At 38.3% G+C, this 22,085-nt stretch overlaps 1 protein-coding gene across 1 annotated transcript in view; it reads right to left on the bottom strand.

Moving 5' to 3' along the window:
• PTGFRN (prostaglandin F2 receptor inhibitor) overlaps positions 1-22,085 on the bottom strand; it is a 75,971-nt gene that overhangs the window by 38,769 nt on the left and 15,117 nt on the right. Inside the window, exons 2-4 of the mRNA XM_074263189.1 lie at positions 12,631-12,999; positions 10,701-11,114; positions 1,930-2,313 (exon numbers count right to left, since the gene is read on the bottom strand). Of these exons, the coding sequence (XP_074119290.1) occupies positions 1,930-2,313; positions 10,701-11,114; positions 12,631-12,999 (1,167 nt within the window). The remainder of the gene's footprint in view (positions 1-1,929; positions 2,314-10,700; positions 11,115-12,630; positions 13,000-22,085) is intronic.

The raw sequence follows: 22,085 nt of genomic DNA, 5'->3' as shown, positions 1-22,085 counted from the left end.
ACTAGCTATGGTATAAACTCAAAGCAATGATGATATCAGGGTTTGAAAGTAATGGAATGGGAGATGCTTTTAAGGCTTATAAAGCCCTTCCTTACAAGCACCTTGAAAAGCAGGTTGTAAAGGCACTGCTATCATAATTTTTTTAAAAATTTAAGAAGAATATTTATTGAATATTCAAACATTATTGTAACTCATCAAAAACCTAGTAAGTTAACTTGATTAAGCATATTTTTAAAAAGTAAACTTAAAAGAACTTTGAAAATAAAATTTTAAATATGATATGGGGGTAGGGGTGCAGAAATAAGGGTAAGCCTAAGTCATGCTTACTGAAAACCTATGTTTTGCAAGAATATTTTCATTTTATTCTCATCATGGTACTTATGTGTTATCATTAATTCTTTTTACAAATAAGAAAACAAGGATCAAAAAAAAAAATGAAGCATCTTAGCTACAGTCACTGAGTAAATAGTACAGCTCAGTTTCTGAACCCAATTCCTTCCTCACACTACACTACTGTAGGCTGGCTCCCTGTAATATGATGGTGTAAAAGGACATGTGTAATCTCTCTTTATCAGGAACTTTTTTTTAAAAGACCAATGTGTTATGGCTGAGCAGCAATCCTGAATCTGAAGCATGGAGAATATTGTCCTTATTGTGTTCTCTTCATTGGAACAGTCTCCCCTTCAGTTTAAGAGGAGGAGAAAGAGAAAAAGGGCAAGCTGACCCCATTCAATGGCGACTTCATTCAGCCTGGCTAATTTCACTTGGAATAACAATGAAAAGAGAATTTAGGAGGGGAGAGTTCAAGAGTTTGGGGTTATTTCAGCCTAAATTCCTAGTTTGGGGGTGGAGGCCTAGGAAGAGAAGGGTGAAGAGGAGAACAGAAGGCTTAATCCTTTTCAGTCACATGAAAAGTTACAAGGTAGGGGATTATGGGTGTGAAATATCTCATATACAGTTGGATTTGGTTTGTTTAGATCAAACTGGTTCCCACCCTTAACCCCTTTTTTATCCTTAATTATGAGGGATGACTCTTTGGGTGGAGTAGGGTTATATTGGGATAAAAGATATCAATAATCTCTTTTAAGTTGCGGCATGGAAGTTGGCAATTCACATTTCTAAAGCACTTTAAAGTTTGCAAAACACTTCCCTCAGAATCCCCCAGAATCTAAGTAATACAAGCATTGTTATCTGCATTTTACAGATGAGGAAATGGAAGTGGGAGACCGGCTGAAGATTAGACAGTTTCAATCTGTCCATTCTGGCCCTGTATTCTTCCTTCTCCATTACATAGAGAAGTAATGTTTCTGGAAGCTATCTTGACCATCCAATGATGCTCTTCATTTAGTTTTATCTGGGGCCAGTTAAGGATGCTAAAATACTCTGACAAAGTACACAGGCTCCTGAACCTGACACTGAAAAATAAAATATCTCTGGATTCTGGGAGGACTCAAGAGGAAAATCCAGTCTCCCTTAAGTGAGGAAATCCTCTCCTTTCCTTTCTGCTTTGTGCTTTTGGAAAAGCACCAAGATAAACTCAGAGCCCCTGCCACAGTTCCTAGGAGTTTCAGGATAAGGGAAGAAAGAATGATACTCCATCCTTTCTCTGATGAGGATTCGTTTCAAAGAGCTATTCAGGAACACCCTGATGCTATAAATCTGAGCAACAAAAGGAGATTAAATTCCCTCCAATGAAGGCATTGAGACTGAAGCCACATTATCCAAACACTTCCTTGCCTTCTAGATTCAGGGTCAGTTTGGTTTCATTCCTGGCTGAGGATGTACCTGGTCAAAAGTTCATTTCTGCTGATACGTGGGAAGTCAAAATAAAGCAGATAATTTGTTCAGGCCCAGCACTATGTGGGAATGATTACGCCTGAGAGAAGAAAAGCCCTTTTCATGAATTCTATTGATAAACAAGTCACTTACCCAGCAAGGTGACCTCCACTCCAGCTGGTTCAGACATCTTCTCAGCCACCTTCTGCCAGGTCCTGTTATGCCTAAGTGCCCAGAGAGCCACATGGCAGAAATAGTAGCCAGAGTTTTCTTTGCTAATATCTCGCACTAGCAGGCGATAGGAGTGCATATCCACACGATTTAAAGTAACTGTCAATGGGCTGTGCACCACGGAATTATGGTCCATGCTTGCCAAAATGTGTGCATCAGGCAAGGAACTGTCAGGTGCCTTGCTAAAGTACCACGTGATTTCAGCCTGGATGTCATCCTTCTGGTCAGTGGCGATGCTGCAGGTAAGATCCAGGTCATTTCCTTCAGTCACAGATACATTATTCTTGGTGACAGTTGCTCTTAAGGCTTAAAAATTAAAAACAATATTGAGAAATCCTGATAAATCAGATAATTCAAACCTCAGATTAATTTATTTTTAGATCCTGTAAAAAAAAATTTATTATTTCCTAATATATAAAAAATATTTTTAACACTCATTTTTTAAAAAAAATTGAGTCCCAAATTATTTTCCTCCTTCTTTTCTTTCCCCTTGCAAAGGAAAGCAATAGAATTTTTAAATTCTTCTTAACGTAATTAAGGAGGGATTTCAGAAGTATTCCAAAATATCTGTTGAATAAAATAAAACCTTTTACTCCTTTATGAGGCTTAGTTTAAAAAAAATCTTTAAAGACAAAAATCAATTACCTCCTCCAACTCAGGGAAAATATAGACCATAATTTTGGCAATTTTAGAGATGTAGAACAACCCAGGATCAGCTGGGACTATACATTATTCTGAGAAGTGATGCTCTTTCCAGCACGAAGAGCAGAAGAATTCAGAGGAAAGAGGCCAAAATAGTGAGAAGCCAGATGACTTTCCTCCTAAATCTTCAATGGTGTGACTTCATAATAAGGTTAGTTCCAAAACCATTAGACATACCCACATACAAATCAAATATAAAAACAGATCATAAAATTCTAGACAAATAACTTGTATAACTTAAGTCAGTTCTATTTCATTAGTGAGACTAATCAAGAGTTGACTATATTTGGATATAATATTTCAGGTATCTTGTTTTATCCAACAGCAGACCCACCGATGGAGTTTCCACTATTTGCTTCCAAAGCTTTCCACTTAGTGATACTTTAATTTATTTTTTAAAAAAGAAGTTGAACATCTGTAATCTAAGTACAACAACACTCAGCTTACTGATGATGATCTGGAAACAATTATACAGATGAAAAATAACTGTTCCCAAGAGGTTAATGGCTCAGCAAATCCCTATGGTTCTCTGGCGAGAGTTATTCAGTGGTAACAGCTGTACCCAATGAGTAGGACCAAGTGAGGTTGGTGCCCAGTTCTGGGAGGGAAAGAATCCTAACCCAAAAAGCTCAAGCCCTCCCTAGTGAATGACTTTCATTTGAATCTAAATAAAACCTGAAATATATTTCAAACAAGCTTTTCAGGGCAATTTTAAAGTCCACTTAGGTAAGCAAGAAGGAGAAGCAAGTCTTAGTGTTAGAGAAGGGAAATGTTATAGCTTGTTTCCAGTTTCTGAATAGAAAAACATAATATATGTGAGTACATATATATGTGTATGTGTATATGTGTGAATATATAAATATACATATAGACATGTATATGTATATATATGAACCTTCTCTGTGACACACTATTTAAAGGGCTTAAATGAAGTTTAAGGAAGTCTTACAATTTGGAACAAATGAAAACCTCCAATTTTCCCCACCCCATTTTATATTTACCCTCATCCCCATACATAATACAAGGGAACAGAAATATATAATATATAATTGTATATAATACTAAATGCCAGGGACTGTATTATATGTTTTCATAAACATTATCTCATAACAACTCAGGGAGGTAGGTGCTTGCTATTATTATCCCCATTTTACAGATGAGGAACGGAGGTAAAAAGACTTAAGTGACTTGCCTAGGAATCACCCAGCTAATAAGTGTTTATGATTGGATTTGAACTCAGGACTTCCTGACTTCAGACCACATTAGAGGCCTTTGATAAATATTTTTTGACTAATATTATCTCTACCCCAGCTTTAATCTTTAGTTACTCCCAGTCTACTGGTTCTCTCACTGCTATATACAGTCAAGTCTTCCATGCATTTTCTAAAAGAGGGCAAGTTCTCTCTAATTATTCATCATCTATGAATTCTCTCCTCCATCAAAGATCCTCTGGGTCTAACCACTGAGTCACCCAGCTGCCTCTAATCATTTAAGGATCTCTTGCCACCAAAGACAGTCTAGATAGAGAGCAGCATAGGGCAGAGCCTTGTTAAATGCAGCAGGGACAGTCTTGGTTCAGACAAGCATGTGCAAATTTCTTGCCAGGCCCTCCTTTAACCCTATCACATTCTACTGTGTTTCAGACTTATTTGTGTACATGGAGGTCTGAGCCCACACAATCCTTCTGCCCCTAGCACCTAGCCCTTTGCTGAAGGCAAAAGTCTTAATATTATTGCGACACTTTTATTAATTCAATAGAAAACTTCTGCCATAGCTCATATAGATAGGAATAAGAAAATTGATGGTGCTACAGCTTTAAAATCACAACTATAATTTCTTTTAACTATAAGACATAAACCCATATTTATGTTGTTTTTCAACCACACAGTGACTTCTATTTCCCCTTGAATTTTCTCTTCTGTAAACTGGCTACAGAGCAGAATCACTATTGCCAAAGGATGGGGAGCACAAACTCATTTCTTGCTTTGTCACAGAATCTTTCATGGGGGAGAGAATTCATAGATGATGAATACTTAGGGAGAATCTCTTTTAGAAAAATCGTGGAAATGTATTGTATTTAAGATATACTTTAACATGTTTAACATGTATGAGACTGCCTGCCATCTAGGGGAGGGGGTAGAGGGAGGGAAGGGAAAAGTTGGAATAGAAATGATTGCAAGGGACAATGTTGAAAAATCACCCATGCATTTGTTCTGTCAATAAAAAGCTATAATAAAAAAAAGAAAGAAAAAAAGTGGAAGAAAAATGGAAGACTTGACTGTTTGTACATAGCAGGGAAAAAACCAGTAGACTGGGAGTAACTAAAGATTAAAGTTGGGGTAGAGATTATATTTATCAGTCAACAAATATTTATCAAGGGCCAATGTGCCAAGCACTCTGCTAAGCAGTGAGGGATAAAAAGAAAACAAAACTACAGTCCCTTTCTCATCATTCTACATTTGATCCAAGAGGCAACAAGAAAACACTGGAGTTTCTTAAACAGGAGATGACATGGTCAGATCTGCACTATAGGAAAATGACTGACATAAGTGGAAGACAGATTGGAGGGAGGAGAGATTTGAAGGCAGAGAGATTGGGAGTAATCTGCTGGAGAGTATGGGAGAGGACTGATCTATTTGAAAAAGATGGCATAGGTTTCTATAGAAAGTCAATCCACAGATGGTACGATCATAACTATTAAAGAGATCAGTATAATTTCTTTATTTTAATTTTTTATTGTTTTTTTTTTCCTTTAAATCTCAGCTTCTAAAACTGTGGGTTGTCTAAATGTGGAAGTTGTAAAAATATAATTGATTATGAATGTTTGATTTGTAAATCTATTTAATAGCTATATGCCTAGAGTCATGTAAAAATTTATCAGGTGAAAAGGGGTTGCAAGGAAAAAGTTTAAGATGCCTTACTTTAAATAAAATAAAATAAAGGAAGATAGCAGTAGAATGTCATCAACAGTTTAAGGACATTTCTCCTGCTTTTCATTAATCTATCTTGTTGGTTCAACTATGGAGCATACTACATCCACTACCCCAATTCTTACCAAATCTAAATGTAGCCTATAACTTTTCTTTTTCTTTTTTTTTTTTTTTTTTTTTTTTTTTTTTTGCTGAGGCAATGGGGGTTAAGTGATTTGCCCAGGGTCACACAACTAGGAAGTGTTAAGTATCTGGGATCAGATTTGATTGGATCCTCCTGACTTCAGGGCTAGTGCTCTATCCACTTTGCCACTCAGCTGCCCCTATAACTTATACTTTAAAATGTACTTGTGTAATAGAATTTCAGTTGCAAAAGATGTCAAGGATATTTGGACAGGAATCTTCTCTTCCATCATGCTAGACAAATGGTCAGCCAGCTTTTGCACAAAGACCTCTACGTATGGAAAATTCTCTATCTCCTAAAGCAACCCATTCCTTTTTTAGAGAGATCTGTTAGGGAAAAATGTCCCCTGTTTCTAGCCAAGTCTGGGTCTGTGCTGATCCTACCACTTATTACCAGCTGTGTTCTGCTAAACAGAAGATGACTAATCCCGCTTCCATTTGACAAAATTGCAAATAAAGACAATTATTATGTGCTCCCTAAGTCTTCCCTTATCTAGGTTAGGCATACATTCTTTCAGTTAACCTACCACAGAGGAATGGTATCTAGAGTCCTTATCACCCTATTTCTCCTCATGAGAAAAAAATCCAGCTTTTCCAGGTTTTTCCTAAAATGTGCCCAGAACTGAACTCAGTAATTCATTGTATGTTGCCTGGGGCGGAGTGCATTTTGAATTATCACCTCTAGGCCTCCATGAAAGTAAAGCGAGATCACATCAGCATCTTTGGCTGTAAATGTCAACCACCATCTTTTTCCCTTTTTCCCTAAGATTTCACCTTAGAATCAGGTGGAGGGCTTATGTCTGGGCGTCACCAACTTCTGCTACTTCCAAATCCAATGGCTACAGTGTGGAAAGACACTGGAGAGAGAAGGCTGGATCTGGAATTAGACTGTATGGGTTCAAATTAGCCATCGTCACTTCCTGCGTGGATGACCAATCTCTCTGAGCTTCAGCTTCATTTATAAAATGAAAGGGTTGAACAGAAAGGTCCCTGAGATGTCTTCCAATTCTAAATCTCTGATCTATGAACATTTTAAAGTTTAATCTTTATTAATATTTTCTCTATTTTTTGTCTACATAAACATCAAAACCATAAATCACACCCTGACGTGTAGCAGTTGCTGATTTCCAAAGTGTAAATGTTCACACTGAAAAGTTCACATTTGGAATGTATGAGTTGGCTACAGCAAACACACCCTTGCCCTGTCTTAGCACAATTGTGTCTCTAAAGGAAATGTCTTAGGATAACAGAATTCAATATTTGGAAAGGTCTTAAAAACTTATCTAGCCCAATCCCCTGCCATTCTCACTAATTCTCCATTGGAATGTAGGCTCCTTGAGAGTTGGGATAATTTCATTCTTGGTATTTGTGTCCCCTGTACCAAATACAGGGCCTGGGAAGGAGGAGACACTTCCAAAATTAATGGCTGACTGATACTGTCTCTAAATCTGAAAGAAAAGAAAAATAAGCCTGACTTCATTTATTTTTTTATCTTGATGAGGTAATTGTAGTTAAGTGACTTGCCCAGGGTCACACAGCTAGGAAGTGTTAAGTGTCTGAGGTCAGATTTGAACTCGGGTCCTCCTGACTTCAAGGCTGGTACTTTATCTACTTCATCAACTAGCTGCCCCATTCTTACCTCATTAAAAAAAAAAAAAAGTTCAAAGGTGCCATTAGTGGCAAACCATACTGCTTAAATCTCTATAGCACTGAGTTAGCTCTATGCCACAGGGAGCATCCACCATCTTGGAATATGAGATCATTATGTGTAGAGGCTCATGCTGAACATCAGTAGAGGCCATATAGGAAAATAAAGAAATAGTTCTTGGCCTGAGGAACTCCCAGTCAGAGGAGGAGAGCTTATTTGTAGGAATCTAAGACAAGCCTGGACAAATCTATGTAATGTGAGAGGTTAGTGGGACAGTCAGATGCATGGGAATCCAAAAAGATTTGAAATCTAGGGAACAAACATAGAAAGGAATGAATTCCATGAGCTCAAGATGATCATTATTATTTTAAAAATCTTTAGTAAATCCAAGCTCTCCTGATGGCAAGGCACTGTGTTGAGTTTCAGACCAAGAGACAAACTATCATACAAACTACAATCTGAGTAGTAACTCAAATGACATAGAAAAGAGGGAACATGAGCTTTGAAAGAGTATGAAAAAAAACAAAATATGTTAAAGACAGGGAACTCCCAGTGTGGAAAATTCTTTCACTAAAACAGACCATTACCCATCTACCTATAAATGATGGAGTTGCCCAAGACAAATGCTAAGTGACTTACCCAGAATTATAAACCTAGCAAGAGTCAGAATCAGGATCTGAAACTACATCTTCATAATTCTAAGCCCAATATGTTATCCATGACATCATGCTTCCTTCACTTAAGTAGTATTGAAATAAATAAAACAATTTACATCTCCACCACTGGACAGCAGAGTAAAGAGTTTCTCCAGAACCTTCATTTAAGATAGATTCCACCATTTCATTTGCCATCTGGATATAGTCCTTTGGATTTTTATATCATGGCCCCTTGCCCCCCTTTTCAGTTTTCTTTTTTTTGTGTCCTGTCTTCTTCCCCCATTAGACTGTAAGTTCCTTGAGAACAGGAATTGTTTATTTTTTTTTTCATATTTGTATGGCCACCACTTAGCATTAGGTATTCCATAAATGTTTTTGACTGACTGCACCATTTAAACACAATAGAAGTGGATATAATTATGGAAAAGCCAGCCAGGAGTCAGGAATTTCCTGTTTAAATGAAAAAGGCCTCATCAATTTGGAAACACCTAAACAAATCATGGCTCATGAATGTAACATGGCTCTTTAAGAAATGATGAATAGAGGGAATACAGAGAAGTATGAGAAGATTTATAGAAACTATTATAGAGTGAATTAAACAGATCAGGAAAAAAATGACAGTAGTAAAGTAAATGGAACAGCAAAAAAAAAAAAAAAAAGTAACAAAAGCAGTGTGATGATTATAAAGACCAAGATTGGTGTTAAAGAAATGAAAAAATATACTTCCCTCTCTTATTTGCAGAGGTGAGAAACTATGGGTATGGAACCTCCCGGATACTGTCAGACAGTTAATGTGATTGTTAGTTCTGTGATGGATTTGGCTCGTCTCAATAATGAGGTTTTTCAAGGCAGTTCCAATAGGCTTGGGACGGAAAATGCCATCTGCATCCAGAGAGAGAACTATGGTGACTGAATATGGATCAAAGCACAGTATTTTCACCATTTTTGTTGTTGTTTATTTGTTTCTTCCTCATGATTTTTTCCCTTCTGTTCTAATTTTTCTTGCACAACATGACAAATATGGAAATATGTTTTGAAGAATTGCACATATTTAACCTATACAGATTACTTGCTGTCTCAGAAATTTGGAACACAAAGTTTGAATATTAAAAGCTATCTTTATGTGTATTTGGAAAAACAAAATGCTATTGAAAACAAAAAAAATTGTTTTTGAACTGGTTTTTCCCACTCTCACTTTTCTTATTCTTTGTTACAGGTAGAAGAAGGGAGAAGAATACATGTGGAAATGAAGGTGATGTAAAAACAAAAGAAATGATAAAAAAAATTAAAAGAAAAAAGGAAATGGACTGGTGAAGAGGAGTTCAGGAAGAAAAGAGATAATCAAGAGAAGACTACGTTAAGAAATGGAGTTCTCCCTCATTGAAATCGTTGAATAGAAGCTGGGTATCTATATATGGAGTTTTATTTTCAGGTATGTTTGTGGAATATATGGTAGTCAGTGAGGTCCTGGCCACCTCTGGGATTCTGTTATTTTGAAATTCATCAGAGAAAACTTCATGGAGGTACAAGTAAGATTCAACTAGATGTAATAAGATAACATTACATTTAAAAAATTTTTAAATACATAAAAATCTCTTAAAAGAGTCCAAATATTGAGAGGTTTTATTGTCCTTTGGGGTATATTTCACATGACAATGAACCTCACTTTCATGCTTTGTCCCAGATTTCATATTCAAGGGAACAGAAGACTTGGTGGACAGAAACAGACAAAAATTGGGGTCCTTAAGGCCATTCCTTACAAGTTACATCTGTTAGTGCTATGGATATTCACATCTTGTTCCTGTAAATATATACTTTCTTCTATATGGTCTTGATCCACAAAATAGATGGCCTAAGGAAGATTTCCCAGAGAGGAATGTTTTTACCAATCAGAAAATAAATGGTACCTAATCCACAAGCAACTTAATAAAGTTATACTATGTTCAGCAACATTTGGATAGGGAACTTTTTTATATCTATTAACATTTTCCCCACTGAATTGGAGAGATCTAATCAGGAACTCTAAGATAGGGAGCCCCAATGAGCCAATCAAGAAAATTAACATTTATAACAGGCTGATATAATATCCATCACTCTGGAAGAATCATGGTAGCGTGGAAAGAGCATTGGTTCAGAAGTCAAGAGTATTTAGTTCCCATCTCTACTGTTAACTTACTTATGTGACCTTGGAAATCACGTCCCTTCTCTAAAAATGAAGGCGTTGAACTAAAAGGACTGTGAGATCCCTTTTAGCTCTGGGTTTGATTCTATCATACTATATTTGGCTCCACACGCCTCACTACGGATTTAAAAAGGCAAAGGAAGAAAGGGGATGTAGTGATGTAGCTTCCATCATCCTCCTTTTCTCTCCCCATCTGGTCAGTTTAAGGGATCACAGGATCGTTAGAAGGAGTCTCGCCTCTTTCAATCCCCTCATTCCACAAGCAAGCAAAAAGAAGCTCAGAGGGGTTAGAGGGCTTGTCAGAGGTCACATTTTAAGCCTAAGCAGCTTCTCATCATGGTCTGGGCTAGGATATGACAAAATACACACAAATACAGACACAGGAAACCCACCTGTTGGCTGGATCGTCACAGTGGCAACATCCACGCTTTTCTCTTGAATTTCTTGCCATTTTCCCTTCTCTCCAATCCACTCACTGACCACACATTTGTAGGTACCCTGGTCAACCGGCAGGACCCGAGACACGGACAATCGGTAAACATCTTCCCCAATGGTGTCCAGACGCAAATCTCCACTCTGGTAGCGGCTTTCATACTGTGGACCAGGATAGAACCTATTCTCATGGGTCCAGGAGAGTATTTTCTGCCTGGCAGGACCACGGTGAAGCTCCCACATCACAGACAGATGTGTGTGCTCCAAGGAGACAGAAGAGGCTGAGCAATGGAGTTCAAATGAATCCCCGTCCCTCAGGCGCACGGAGGAAGTAGGTTGGGATTTTACGCTCACTTGCAGAGCATCAGCAAGCACTGTTTCGACAAAACAAAGCTGTTAGGAACACCCAGAATCCTATGTAAAAGTACAAGGCCAATTCTATAAGCACCAGGTACTTAGCTGGGATTTCCTGGCCAGGAGCTACAGCTCCAACACCAGCCAGGCTGCAGCTAGCTTGCTCCCCTCCCTACTCTTCTTCCCTAAATCGAATACTCCAAACCCTATGTCCCCAATTCCCATTCCCTCCCTGACACCCCATTTATGATGTGGGATCTTATTAGTACATTTAAAAATAATTCTATTGTGGTTCAAATGATATTAAAGGAACCACAATGGATCACAACAATTCTAGCAATTTTCAATCTTAATAAATCTTAATTTCTGCTCTTAAAAAGCTTTTAAAAGAGAATACAGAATGAAATTACAAGACAGAAGTTTAGGAAAAGCCCTGATTCTGAGCTTAGCATTATATTCCCTCTCAATCCAGCCTCCAAACCCAGGAGGGTGGGCAAAAAGGACCTGCTCTAAAGTCAACCAGTGAGAATTCTGATCCCCTTCACAGTTTGATCTCGCCTCTGTAGAATGTAAGTTTCTTGAGGACAGAAAATCTCTGGCTTTTGCTTTCATATCCCTGTCACTGAGTGGAGTACCAGGCACACAGTAGGCACTTAATAAATTTTAGCTTATGATCTAAGTGATCATTGACTGAGATGCATCTATATGTAGCAAATACTACAATTTTCTCGATTCTAATCATTCTCTCTCTGTCTGTCTCTGCTTTCCATATACACATATACATATACATATATCTTTTTAGCTCTTCTTCTGGACTGGAGGGATAGAAAGAAGAAGCTCTAGATTGCTTCCCTTTCAACATCATGAGACTAATGGTTGGTCAATTGGACACCTAATGCTGATTTTTTTCAGAAATATAAATTATTTTAACCATTTGTAAGATTTCCTCATGGGATTGTGCATGTAGATGGAGAGTACATAAGGAAGGTGGAAATGCTCAATAGTCTTTTCACCTTGAGCCATTTGTATTATCTTATCCATTTATTTGCATCCAATTTGAAACTTGGTATCACTGGACATTGGTGTTTTCTTTTTGTCTTCCTCTTTACTCAAAGAGCTCTTCCTATTCCAATTTAATCCTAGTGCCTTCAATTCATCATCTCTAATTTGTCCTCTATCTAGCTTATTTGTACAGTGTTATTTCCCCTTCATTAAACTGTGAGGCAGGTTCTGCTTTTTCTTTTTTTTAGTAACTCTAGCATTTAGTACAGCATCTAGCATGTGGTGGGCAATTAATAACTGCTTACTGACTGGCCATGCACTATCCCTTTATTTTTTCCTTATTATAATAATTTAGCAGGCAACCTGTGGTATAATGGCTAGAATATAGGGTCTGGGGTCAAAAGATCTGAGTTCAGATAATTTGACCCAATTCGTCACATGATGAATTATTCTTCTTATTCCCATTTTAAAGATGAGGGAACTAGGGCTCTTAAATGTTAAACCCGAAGCTGGAATTCCCTCCACAGAACGTACCTCTCACTTGCACTGTATCATCATAGTTGCCCTGGACGGTGGCGTCTGTGCTGGGGGTGGAACATTTGTACTGCCCTTGGTCAGCAGCCTGGAGGTTCTTAATGCGCAGCTCGACGGCATCGTTGCTGATCCGTCTCAGCTGGATCTCCCCTCTCTGCAGCCGCTCCCTGTACGGCTGGGCTGTGAACGCCGCCTCCCATGTGCTCACTATCTCCACAAAAAGTGTCCCCGAAGAGGAGAAGCTCCAATCGAAGTTCTGCTCGCTGGGGCCGTCGTAGTCACTGACATTACAGGGAATGACCAGCTCCGTACCCTCCACTCGGATAAGGTCCCCAGTGGGGATCTTTACAATGCGTCCCTGGCAAACCGCTGCAATGAGAGGGAAGCAAAGGTGGGCTTTTAGTCCCTGAGGCATCCCAGGGATCAAGGAGACAAGCTTCTGGAGGCTCTTGTCCCTCCACGCCACGTACCCTGAATCCAAGAGCCTTTGGAATAGCAAAGGGCCTAAAGCCATCCCACTGTGGAGATGTGGACTGCAAGGGCTACAACTACTAAAGATTCAGAAAAGGAAATTCTTGCCATCACTGACTCTACATCAAAAACCAGTATGATCTTACCAGTGCAAATGAATTTAAGAAAAGACCTGTCCATCTGCTTTGCCTCTGTATCCTAAAGACCATGAGACCCTTCCATCTGGTTTGCAACTGCAACTTTCTGTGTGGTTTACCTTTCCATTACAGTGGGAGCTCCATAGGAGCAGAGGCTGTCTTACTTTTCTATCTGAACCTCAGTGGTTACCCCAGTACTTTTTTTCTTTTTACATTTCAGTAATTTTCAGTTTTGACTCTCTGGGACCCCACTTGGGGTTTTCTTGGAAAAAATACTGGAGTAGTTTGATATTTCCTTCTCCAGTTCACTTTACAGATGAAGAACTGAGGCAAATCGAGGTTACATGACTTGTCACACATCTAGTAAATGTCTGAGGTCTCATTTGAACTCAGGTCTCTCTAACTCCAGGCCCAGCATTCTATCCACTAAAGCATCTAGTAAGCACTTAATAAATAAATAGTTTTCATTCATTCATTCACGGGATTAAAACTATCACAGTCTGTACCATGAAGAAGAAATGATTTCAAGAATCACTTTGTCAAGGTTTAAGAACTGTACCAAGCAATGTCCATTCCAATTAGTAAATTCCACATGCTTAGTTTGCTAAGATTGATGAAAAAAAAGGATCTTAAGCATATCCTTTGGGAAGCTTGTTTCTTCTTCCAGTTTCTCAGTTATTCTTTAATATGCTGTCATTCCTTTAGACTTTACCCAAAAGGGAGGGTACAGCACATCAATTATTTATCCCTCTACACCCTACCATTTTCTACCTCTCCTCTATTACAGCACTTTCCTGGGGGCTAATCAGGATGTGATTTTCTTTGACTCATGACAGTTTTTAACTTGAGAGCTCTATCTAATAATAAAATGATTAAGCAATGGTTCCCTGGAATGTTTTATAGTTAATGTCAAAAATATGATGATCCTACTGTGTTTTAATTGTCCCTTCTGACTTCCTTATCTAGAATGATAAAAGGCAAGTAACTCATAAGGATGCCCATATTCCCAATTCTAACCATTTATTTCTACTGGGAAATCTTTTGAAATCCTTGATAATAATGGATTTAAGTGGGGTGCTGGGCAGGGAGGCGAGGCAAGGGAAAGTGAGGCAAAATTGTTTTGTTAATATTACCATTTCTGCGGTTTATGTTCCTCTGCACACAGCTTGAAGCAAGCAGACTCTAGAAGGAAAAAAATCTGAAATTTCCTTGGTATCAGTAACCTTCAGGACCACCAAGTGCCAGCAATATTGCAAACTTAGGCTTATGGGGTTTCTCAATACCTTCAGCCTAAATGAGAGGCTGTACCTGGCCCAGTAACAGAAATAGTTACGGGATTAGGAGTTGAAGTCTTGTGTTCCATACTGGCTTTATCTCCTGAACTGCCACGAATTCCCATGCAAAGTTAAATACTACGTGTCCCCTTCAACCAATTAGCAGCAATTTGGGAAATACTCATGTCCATGAGGCAGTGACGTGGCAATAGTGAGTGCAGTAGTAGGTTTGCTATGAACTCTGATCCTGTTCCAAATACTCACTAGCAGCCTGACTCTGGGCAAGTCAATAATTTCTTTCTGTTTCCATTTACTCATCTGTGAAATGAAGAGCTTGGACTCAATGGTCTCTAAGAACAGTTTTAAATCTATGATCTCTTAATTATTGGTACTGAGAATTCAGAAAGGTCAGTAGGCTGCCTGGCTTTCCTTTTCATAATCAGATAATTAACCATTCCCAATCTTGTCCTTGGGCAACTAGATGCCACAGGAGATAGAAGTCCAGGCCCTGGAAAACTCATCTTCCTGAGTGCAAATCTGTCCTCAGACATTTCCTACCTGTGTGACTCTAGGGAAGTCACTTAACCCTGTTACAGCCTCAGTTTCCTTATCTGCAAAATGACCTGGAGAAGAAAATCTTTTCCAAGAAAACCCCAGTTGAGGTTACAAAGATTTGGACGCAACTTAAACAACTGAACAATAACAACAAACCTTGTTTTTGAGGGAGAAAAGCACTGGGCATCTTGTTCCAAGGCAAAAAACCACTGATGCAATAGTAATCTCGATATTCTGCCTCGGCAAACAAGAGAAATCATCCCAAGTCAAGGAATACTAAATCATTTATCTGCCTTCCTTAACTCTCTCCTTAAGAAATATATTTTTATTTCTACCATTATCAATGTTAGTCTTATTCAATATATAAGGCATACAGTGCTTGTGAAAGTTGTTTGCTATCATTTTAAATCATTATTCTAGTTTTACAATCCCATTAAGCTTTTTTATACAAGCAGAAAGCTGGTTTTCCTCTTCTAAATCATTTGAGATATGTACAAGCAGCTATGATACAGCCCATCCAGGAAAAAAAAAAAAAAGTCCAGCTTAGACTTCACTTAGAATTATGACTAAATTTCTTATCAAAAGATTGACTTTATTTCTATTGTGCAAGAGGAACCACAGGAGAACAGGAAAATGAATAAAAGAAAACCTGAGACCTCAAGAGGCTTTGCAAATATCCATGGCAGACAAGATAAGATGTGTGAAAAGAATGAGATACAGTATATGGTGTCAATTTTCTAAAGCTAAAGAATTCAGGAGAGGAAGTACTCACAGAGAGACAGACTTGTGACTCATAGCTAGCTAGCAGCAGATCCAGAATGAGTTATCTTAACTCTTATTTTAGAGCTTTTTCTCTTATTTTGGAGAAAGTTAGAGATCCTAGCTCTGCTAACTTAGCTGTGTGATCTGGGCAAATTATTCTATTTCTCTAAGCCTTAATTTTCTCATTTGTTAAATAAAGATATAGAACTGAATCATCTCTAAGATTCTGATAGTTTTTGAAAATTCTATACTAGAAAAAAGTACCATAAACCTCTGAGAAAAATGTCTTCCTTTTTCATTCCCATCCAATTCTCTCTAGAAGCTATACCTAAGTGTGCCTGGAATGTCTGAAATCTCTGCTACTGGGAGGGTGAGACTGGTAAACTATTTGAGTTTCGAGCTACAGAAAGGGCTCTACAGCTTAACCTGTCCATGTTGGAAATGGAGCAGACCAAAGCTTCTAAGCTAATAATACTAGGACAAGACCTGTGAATGGTCTGATGCATTATTCTAACCTAAATGACACAGGAAGATCCAGGCTCCTCACCTCCACCTCCCAGTCCTGGGGTAGAATTTTATGATATATCAGTATTAATATCAATCTACTAATGTTGCTAATCTGCAAAGAGGTAGATTTTGTCTCAATGTTTAGTAAAACCGTTTTTATCCAATTACAATTAATCAATAATGGACAGAATCAGCTACACCCAGATAAGGAACACTGGGAAAATGAGTGTAAACTATTAACATTTTTTGTTTTTCTCCCCAGGTTATTTTTACCTTCTGAATACAATTCTTACTTTGCAACAACAACAACAAAATTCGGTTCTGCACACATATATTGTACTTAGGATATTCTATAACATATTTAATATGTATAGGAATGCCTGCCATCTAGGGGAGGGGGTGGAGGGAAGGAGGGGAAAATTCGGAACAGAAGGGAGCACAAGGGATAATGTTGTAAAAAATTACCTATGCATATGTACTGTCAAAAAATGCTATAATTATAAAATTAATTTAAAAAAAAAGTTTTTAACAATCAGAGTGGTCCAAAAGTTGTAGGGCAGCAGCTGGGCGGTACCACAGAGCACAAAGTACCAAGCCTGGAGTCAGGAGTTCAAATCCAACCTCAGGTTCTTCCTAGCTGTGTGATCCTAGGCAAATCACTTAATCCCATTTGCCTCAGTTTCCTCACCTGTAAAATGAAGGGCTACATTTTCAAAGTTCCTTCAGAATCTCCCGCCTAAAAAGATATTTGAATGTGCTATCACAGCTCCTCTTCTCCAGGCAGAACATCCGGATTACCCTCTTCTAGACAAACATTTCAGCTTATTTATGTCCTTTTTAGATTGTGATGGCCATGACTGAATCAAATATGAAATCAAGATTCCCAGATTGGGTGACTAGGAAAATAGTGATAGCAAAAATAAAAATAGAGAACTGAGTAAAAACTGGGGTTTTTTTGTTTGTTTGTTTGTTTTGTTTTGGTAATTTGTTTTGAGAAGGAATGGCAGGAGTTTCCAGAGGGAAATTAAATTCATTATAGAGATAGAGTTGAAGATGTTGGTGGGACTTACAGGTAGAGATACACAATAGAATAGGCAGGTAGAAATTTGAGTCCTGAACTCAAAAGAAGTTGGCCTAAAAATAGGGTTGGAAGGTACAAGAAGAATAAGTGGGAAAAAGAAGAAAGGCTAGGGTCAGAGAAGGGAATTTTAGACCTTGAGATTTTTTGCGAAAGATCTCAGAGTGATGACAAGTTCCAAGGTGTGGTCCTGAGATAATGTCAAAGTTTATTATTCTCCCAGGAGGTCAAGTTACATGAGGCACTCCCTCTCTTGGGCTTGGGCATGAAATAATGAGGAAGGGTGACTAAATAGCAATTTCCATCTATAGTATTATGTCCAGTCACTATTACCTGGTCATTTGTATCTAAGTTTGATCATTAATAAAAACATCAAAATAGCTAACACATCCATTTTTTATATATGAGTAGACAATAAAATATCTGGTGAAGTTAATAGGAAATTAATGGAAGAAATTAAATTGTAGATGACCACATTATTAATCTCTTCTGTGGCCAATGGGATTATAGTTCATAAATTGAGATTGTATTTAACCCTACCAAATCCTGGCAATATCTCACACTGAGAAGTCAGGGGGTAAATGTGGGAGAAGATGGGGTTTCCAAAGAGAGTGAGCATCTCCCATCTTCCACTAAAGTCATTCCATCTCAGGGGCTTGCCAAAAACTGCAAATTTACCTTTTTTCATACGGAACCCACAGGACTAGACTTCTTATCCAATCCAAACATACTTCCTGTGTAGTGTCATTTCACTTTATTCAATAGCTCCAAAGGATGGTTAAATTGATCAAAGACTAACATCTCTGAACAACTGATTTAATAATGCAGTCTTGGTCTTGTTCATACCTCTGATTACAATCAGTGTGTAGCATCTTCTGGCTACTTTATGTGGGGTGGGGTAATGTGATGGACTCAGCTGACTTTTACCTTGGTAGGGGTCCCAGAAGTTGCCCAGTATCCCTTTTCACTTTGTCACCAAGTTCTTTGTACAATAAATCCCAACTTAATCTTGTCATACACAAACTCGATAAAAACTACTCTAAATCATTACAGGTGTTTTTGTGGACATTAGGCAATCTAAGGCAAGCTGGTTCTAAACTAACTGTTAGTAGCAACTTACCACTCTTCATTACTCACGCCTAGTTTTTTCTCCTCTATTTTCCTATTTGGCTATATGCCTTTTCTTCTTTCTGGAAGCCTACAATTATGAGTCAGGATGACAGGTGCAAGTCTTGTCTTGTTACTCATTAGCTAACTGATCCTAGGCAAGTCATTTTACTGGTCCTTTTCCCCTTAAGCCTCAGTGTACTCATCTGTAAAATGGGGGTAATAATAGAGCTTGCCTCACAAGGTTATTATAAGGATCAAATGAAATAGATACTTTGCAAAACTTTAAGGTGTTATATAAATGTCAGCTATTTACCTGATCTGTTATACTGGCTTAAACATGGAATCACCAGGTATGGCTTAGCCCTGAAGGACATCCTGGGGTAAGGATGTTGCTTTCACTGTGGGTCCACCTGAGGAGCACAGCTCAGTTGCATGCAAGTGAACTGCAAACAAAAAGTCTGGATTTATTTACCAATTAAGTGCCCCGACCTGAATGGTACTGACTCCTACATTCCTTTCATTCTATACACCTTCATTCAGCAAAGTGTCACTGTGTGCACAGCACAGTGCCAGGTAACGTTAATGAGACAGGGAATCCTTCAATGAAAAACACCTAGCACCGACTCAATGAAGAAATCAGATGATTCCTGGGAAGGTGAACAATAGCAGGAAAGGTAGCTCCATCTCAGAGCTCACTATCGAAACCAGCTGAGAATGACTCGATTTTGTTTACCTCAGGAAAACACCTCCCTGCCCCCAATCTCCAATGAATATGTTCAAAAAAAGCTCCTTGCCAAGAATATTATCCCAAATGAACTCTGGATAGTTAACTCAGCTGAGATCCACGGCATCATTCTGGTAGGATGGTTCTCAACACTTCTGTGAAGTGACACAATCTCATTATCCCACAACCCCAGAATAGCAACATCAAGTTCATTAACGTTTCTTCTTTAAAAGCTACATAAAGCCAACTACTTGCAAGCTTTGGCTCCCGCTGAATGGTTTCTATTCTAGACATGACACTGTTACCTTTTAAACTACTTAGGCAGATATAATCAGGTGAAGAAAGAAGAGGAGAGATGAGGAGATGGGAACCCTCTGACATCCTTCACTTTAGCCTCCAACCCACAGTGATTTCACTCCCTTCCTCTGTGTTCTGGGGGCAACTATTGTTTCTCTCCCTCATTTAATGTTTCAGGACACATCCATTAAAAATAAAAACAAAGAGATAGCATGTATCTCCCCAAGCTGGACTTTAAACTCCTTGAAAGCAGGAAGTCAATGAATTCCCAGAGCCTAGCCTGCCACCTGGCACACAGAATCTATCCAATAGATGCTTTTTTGTTGGGAGAATTAGTGAGACTGGTGCTGCACAAAGGACCCTCTGACTGCCTGGCACTGGCACTGATTGTCCATACAAATGCCTGGGGCAAGGGCAAAGACCTCTCCAAGAACAGTGAGTAACAACTGGATACTCTACCTGTTCCCCCAAAAGACAAGCGCTGGAACTTGGAAGCTTGGTGGACGAACAAGAAGAATCAAAAGGAATTTAAAAGGCATTGAAGAGAGGAGATTAAAGAAGGAGCTCAAAATAAGAGAGGAAAGTAATAAGAAGATGCCTTGGGGCCTCTATGACTCCTGGGCAAGAAAGGAAGGTGGAAAGATAAGTTACATTCTTCTCCCATATGGGATTCCAAGAGACAGAATTAGAAAATCCATAAAAGTGATAAGGCAAATCTTCTTAGTCCTTTTTTTTCTATGCTCTAACTCTATTCTTTTTTTAGAATCAAAAATGGAGGACTGGGAGAGATTGTTTGGTCCAATCACCTCATTTCATAGATAAGAAAAGGAGTCCAGAGAGGATAAGGGATTTACTTGGAGTTTCATAGAAGAAAAATTGGTGAGAATTCAACCCAGATGCTCCTAAATCTTCCTCTCATCCCACTGCACCATACTGCCTCTTCTTGACTCTCCCAAACTCCTCCTTATAAAATGAACCAATTATCACAGTTTCCTTTATTATACATAAAAAGAGAAGATACTGTTTCTCATCTTGTAAAGCTTATGTATAATCTGCTTTTGAAGCATGATATACATAAAATGTTAAAGCTGGAGGCAATTATTAATAAAATCCAGTCCAAATCTCACATTTTCCAGATAAGTAAACTGAGACCCAGAGAGGAAAAATGACTATCAAAACTGGGATATGAACCCAGACAGACAGCATGGAGTGATGGAAAAAGGGCTGGACATGGGACAATGACCCAGAAAGAGGTGAGATAGAATAATGGGTAGAGGACTAAACTCAGTGTCAAGAAGATCCAAATTCAAATCCTGCCTCAGACACTGGGACAAGTTCTTTAAACTCATTTACCTAATTTCTGCAATGTGTAAAATGAAGAGGGAGTTGAACTCAATGGTCTCTAATATTTCTTCCAATCCTAAATCTGATCCTGTGAGTAAGTTACAAACCATGGATCACCACACTGGACGAGTCATTCAATTCACCTGGGATTTTTTTTTTTAAATAATGAAGTTGGACTAGAAGACCTTTAACATCCACTCTGGCTCTCCATCTTATGATCCTAACTCCAAATCCACTGTTCCTCATATTATATCCTGCTGCCTCTCATAAATAAAATAAAAACATCTCAAGAATGCTGTCCACACAATCTCGGGGCAAATACAAATATTATAGGGTATTAACTTTATCTCTAAGTACTAAAGGTATGGAGTAAGAATTGGGAGAGATTACATGGAGAGAAGTTTTGAGCTGTGCCTAGAAAGATTTATATGGAAGAAGAGAGAGTTAGCTGCTAAACCTGAGGGAAGGGTAAGAACATGGAGGTAAGAAGGGATACTCAGGACATCCAATTGATTTGAGAGGGTATCAGAACCACGGTCTTCAAAGTTATCCATTCAAAAAGTCAAGAGCATTTATTAACCATTTGCTACATGCCAGGCACTGCTAAGTACTGAAGATGGAAATAAAAACAGAAATAATTCCTGCTTTCAAGATTTTTACATTCTATTGGGAAAGACAATTAAAAAGTAACTAGATATATCCAAGACCTATGCAGAGCACATCTTAGAGGGTAAGGCTCTCACAGAATTTCTTAACCTTTTTTTGTGTCATGGTTTTCTTGAGAAGCTTATGGATGTCTTATCAAAACAAATATTTGAAAGGCATGATAGAGAACACAAAGGAAATCAATTCTATTGAAACGTGATTCTCATTTTTTAAAAAAGAGTTTCTCAGATGCTAAGTTAAGAATCTTTCAAGTTCAGCAGATGGGATGAAGGTAATAAGAAGATATTCTCTGTCTGTGGGTCCAATTATCTATCACAATTCTATTTTAAGTGATGAACTTATTCAAATGATTTTTTAATCAATCCCTCAGTTTGCTAAATTTTGTTGTTACCTGAGGTTTTAGCTCCCAAAACAACATACAGTTCTCACATCTGCTTTTAGTTTTGTTGGCTAAATGTAACTCAATGTTAGCCAATGAGCTACTGTGGGACACAAAGGGGCCGTAGCCACCCACAGGCAGTCAGTATGGT

This window comes from Sminthopsis crassicaudata, chromosome 4, assembly GCF_048593235.1.
Source record: "Sminthopsis crassicaudata isolate SCR6 chromosome 4, ASM4859323v1, whole genome shotgun sequence".
NCBI classification, from domain to species: Eukaryota; Metazoa; Chordata; class Mammalia; order Dasyuromorphia; family Dasyuridae; genus Sminthopsis; species Sminthopsis crassicaudata.
Note: the sequence above shows the minus strand (reverse complement) of the source record. Positions and strands in the feature narration are given on the sequence as shown.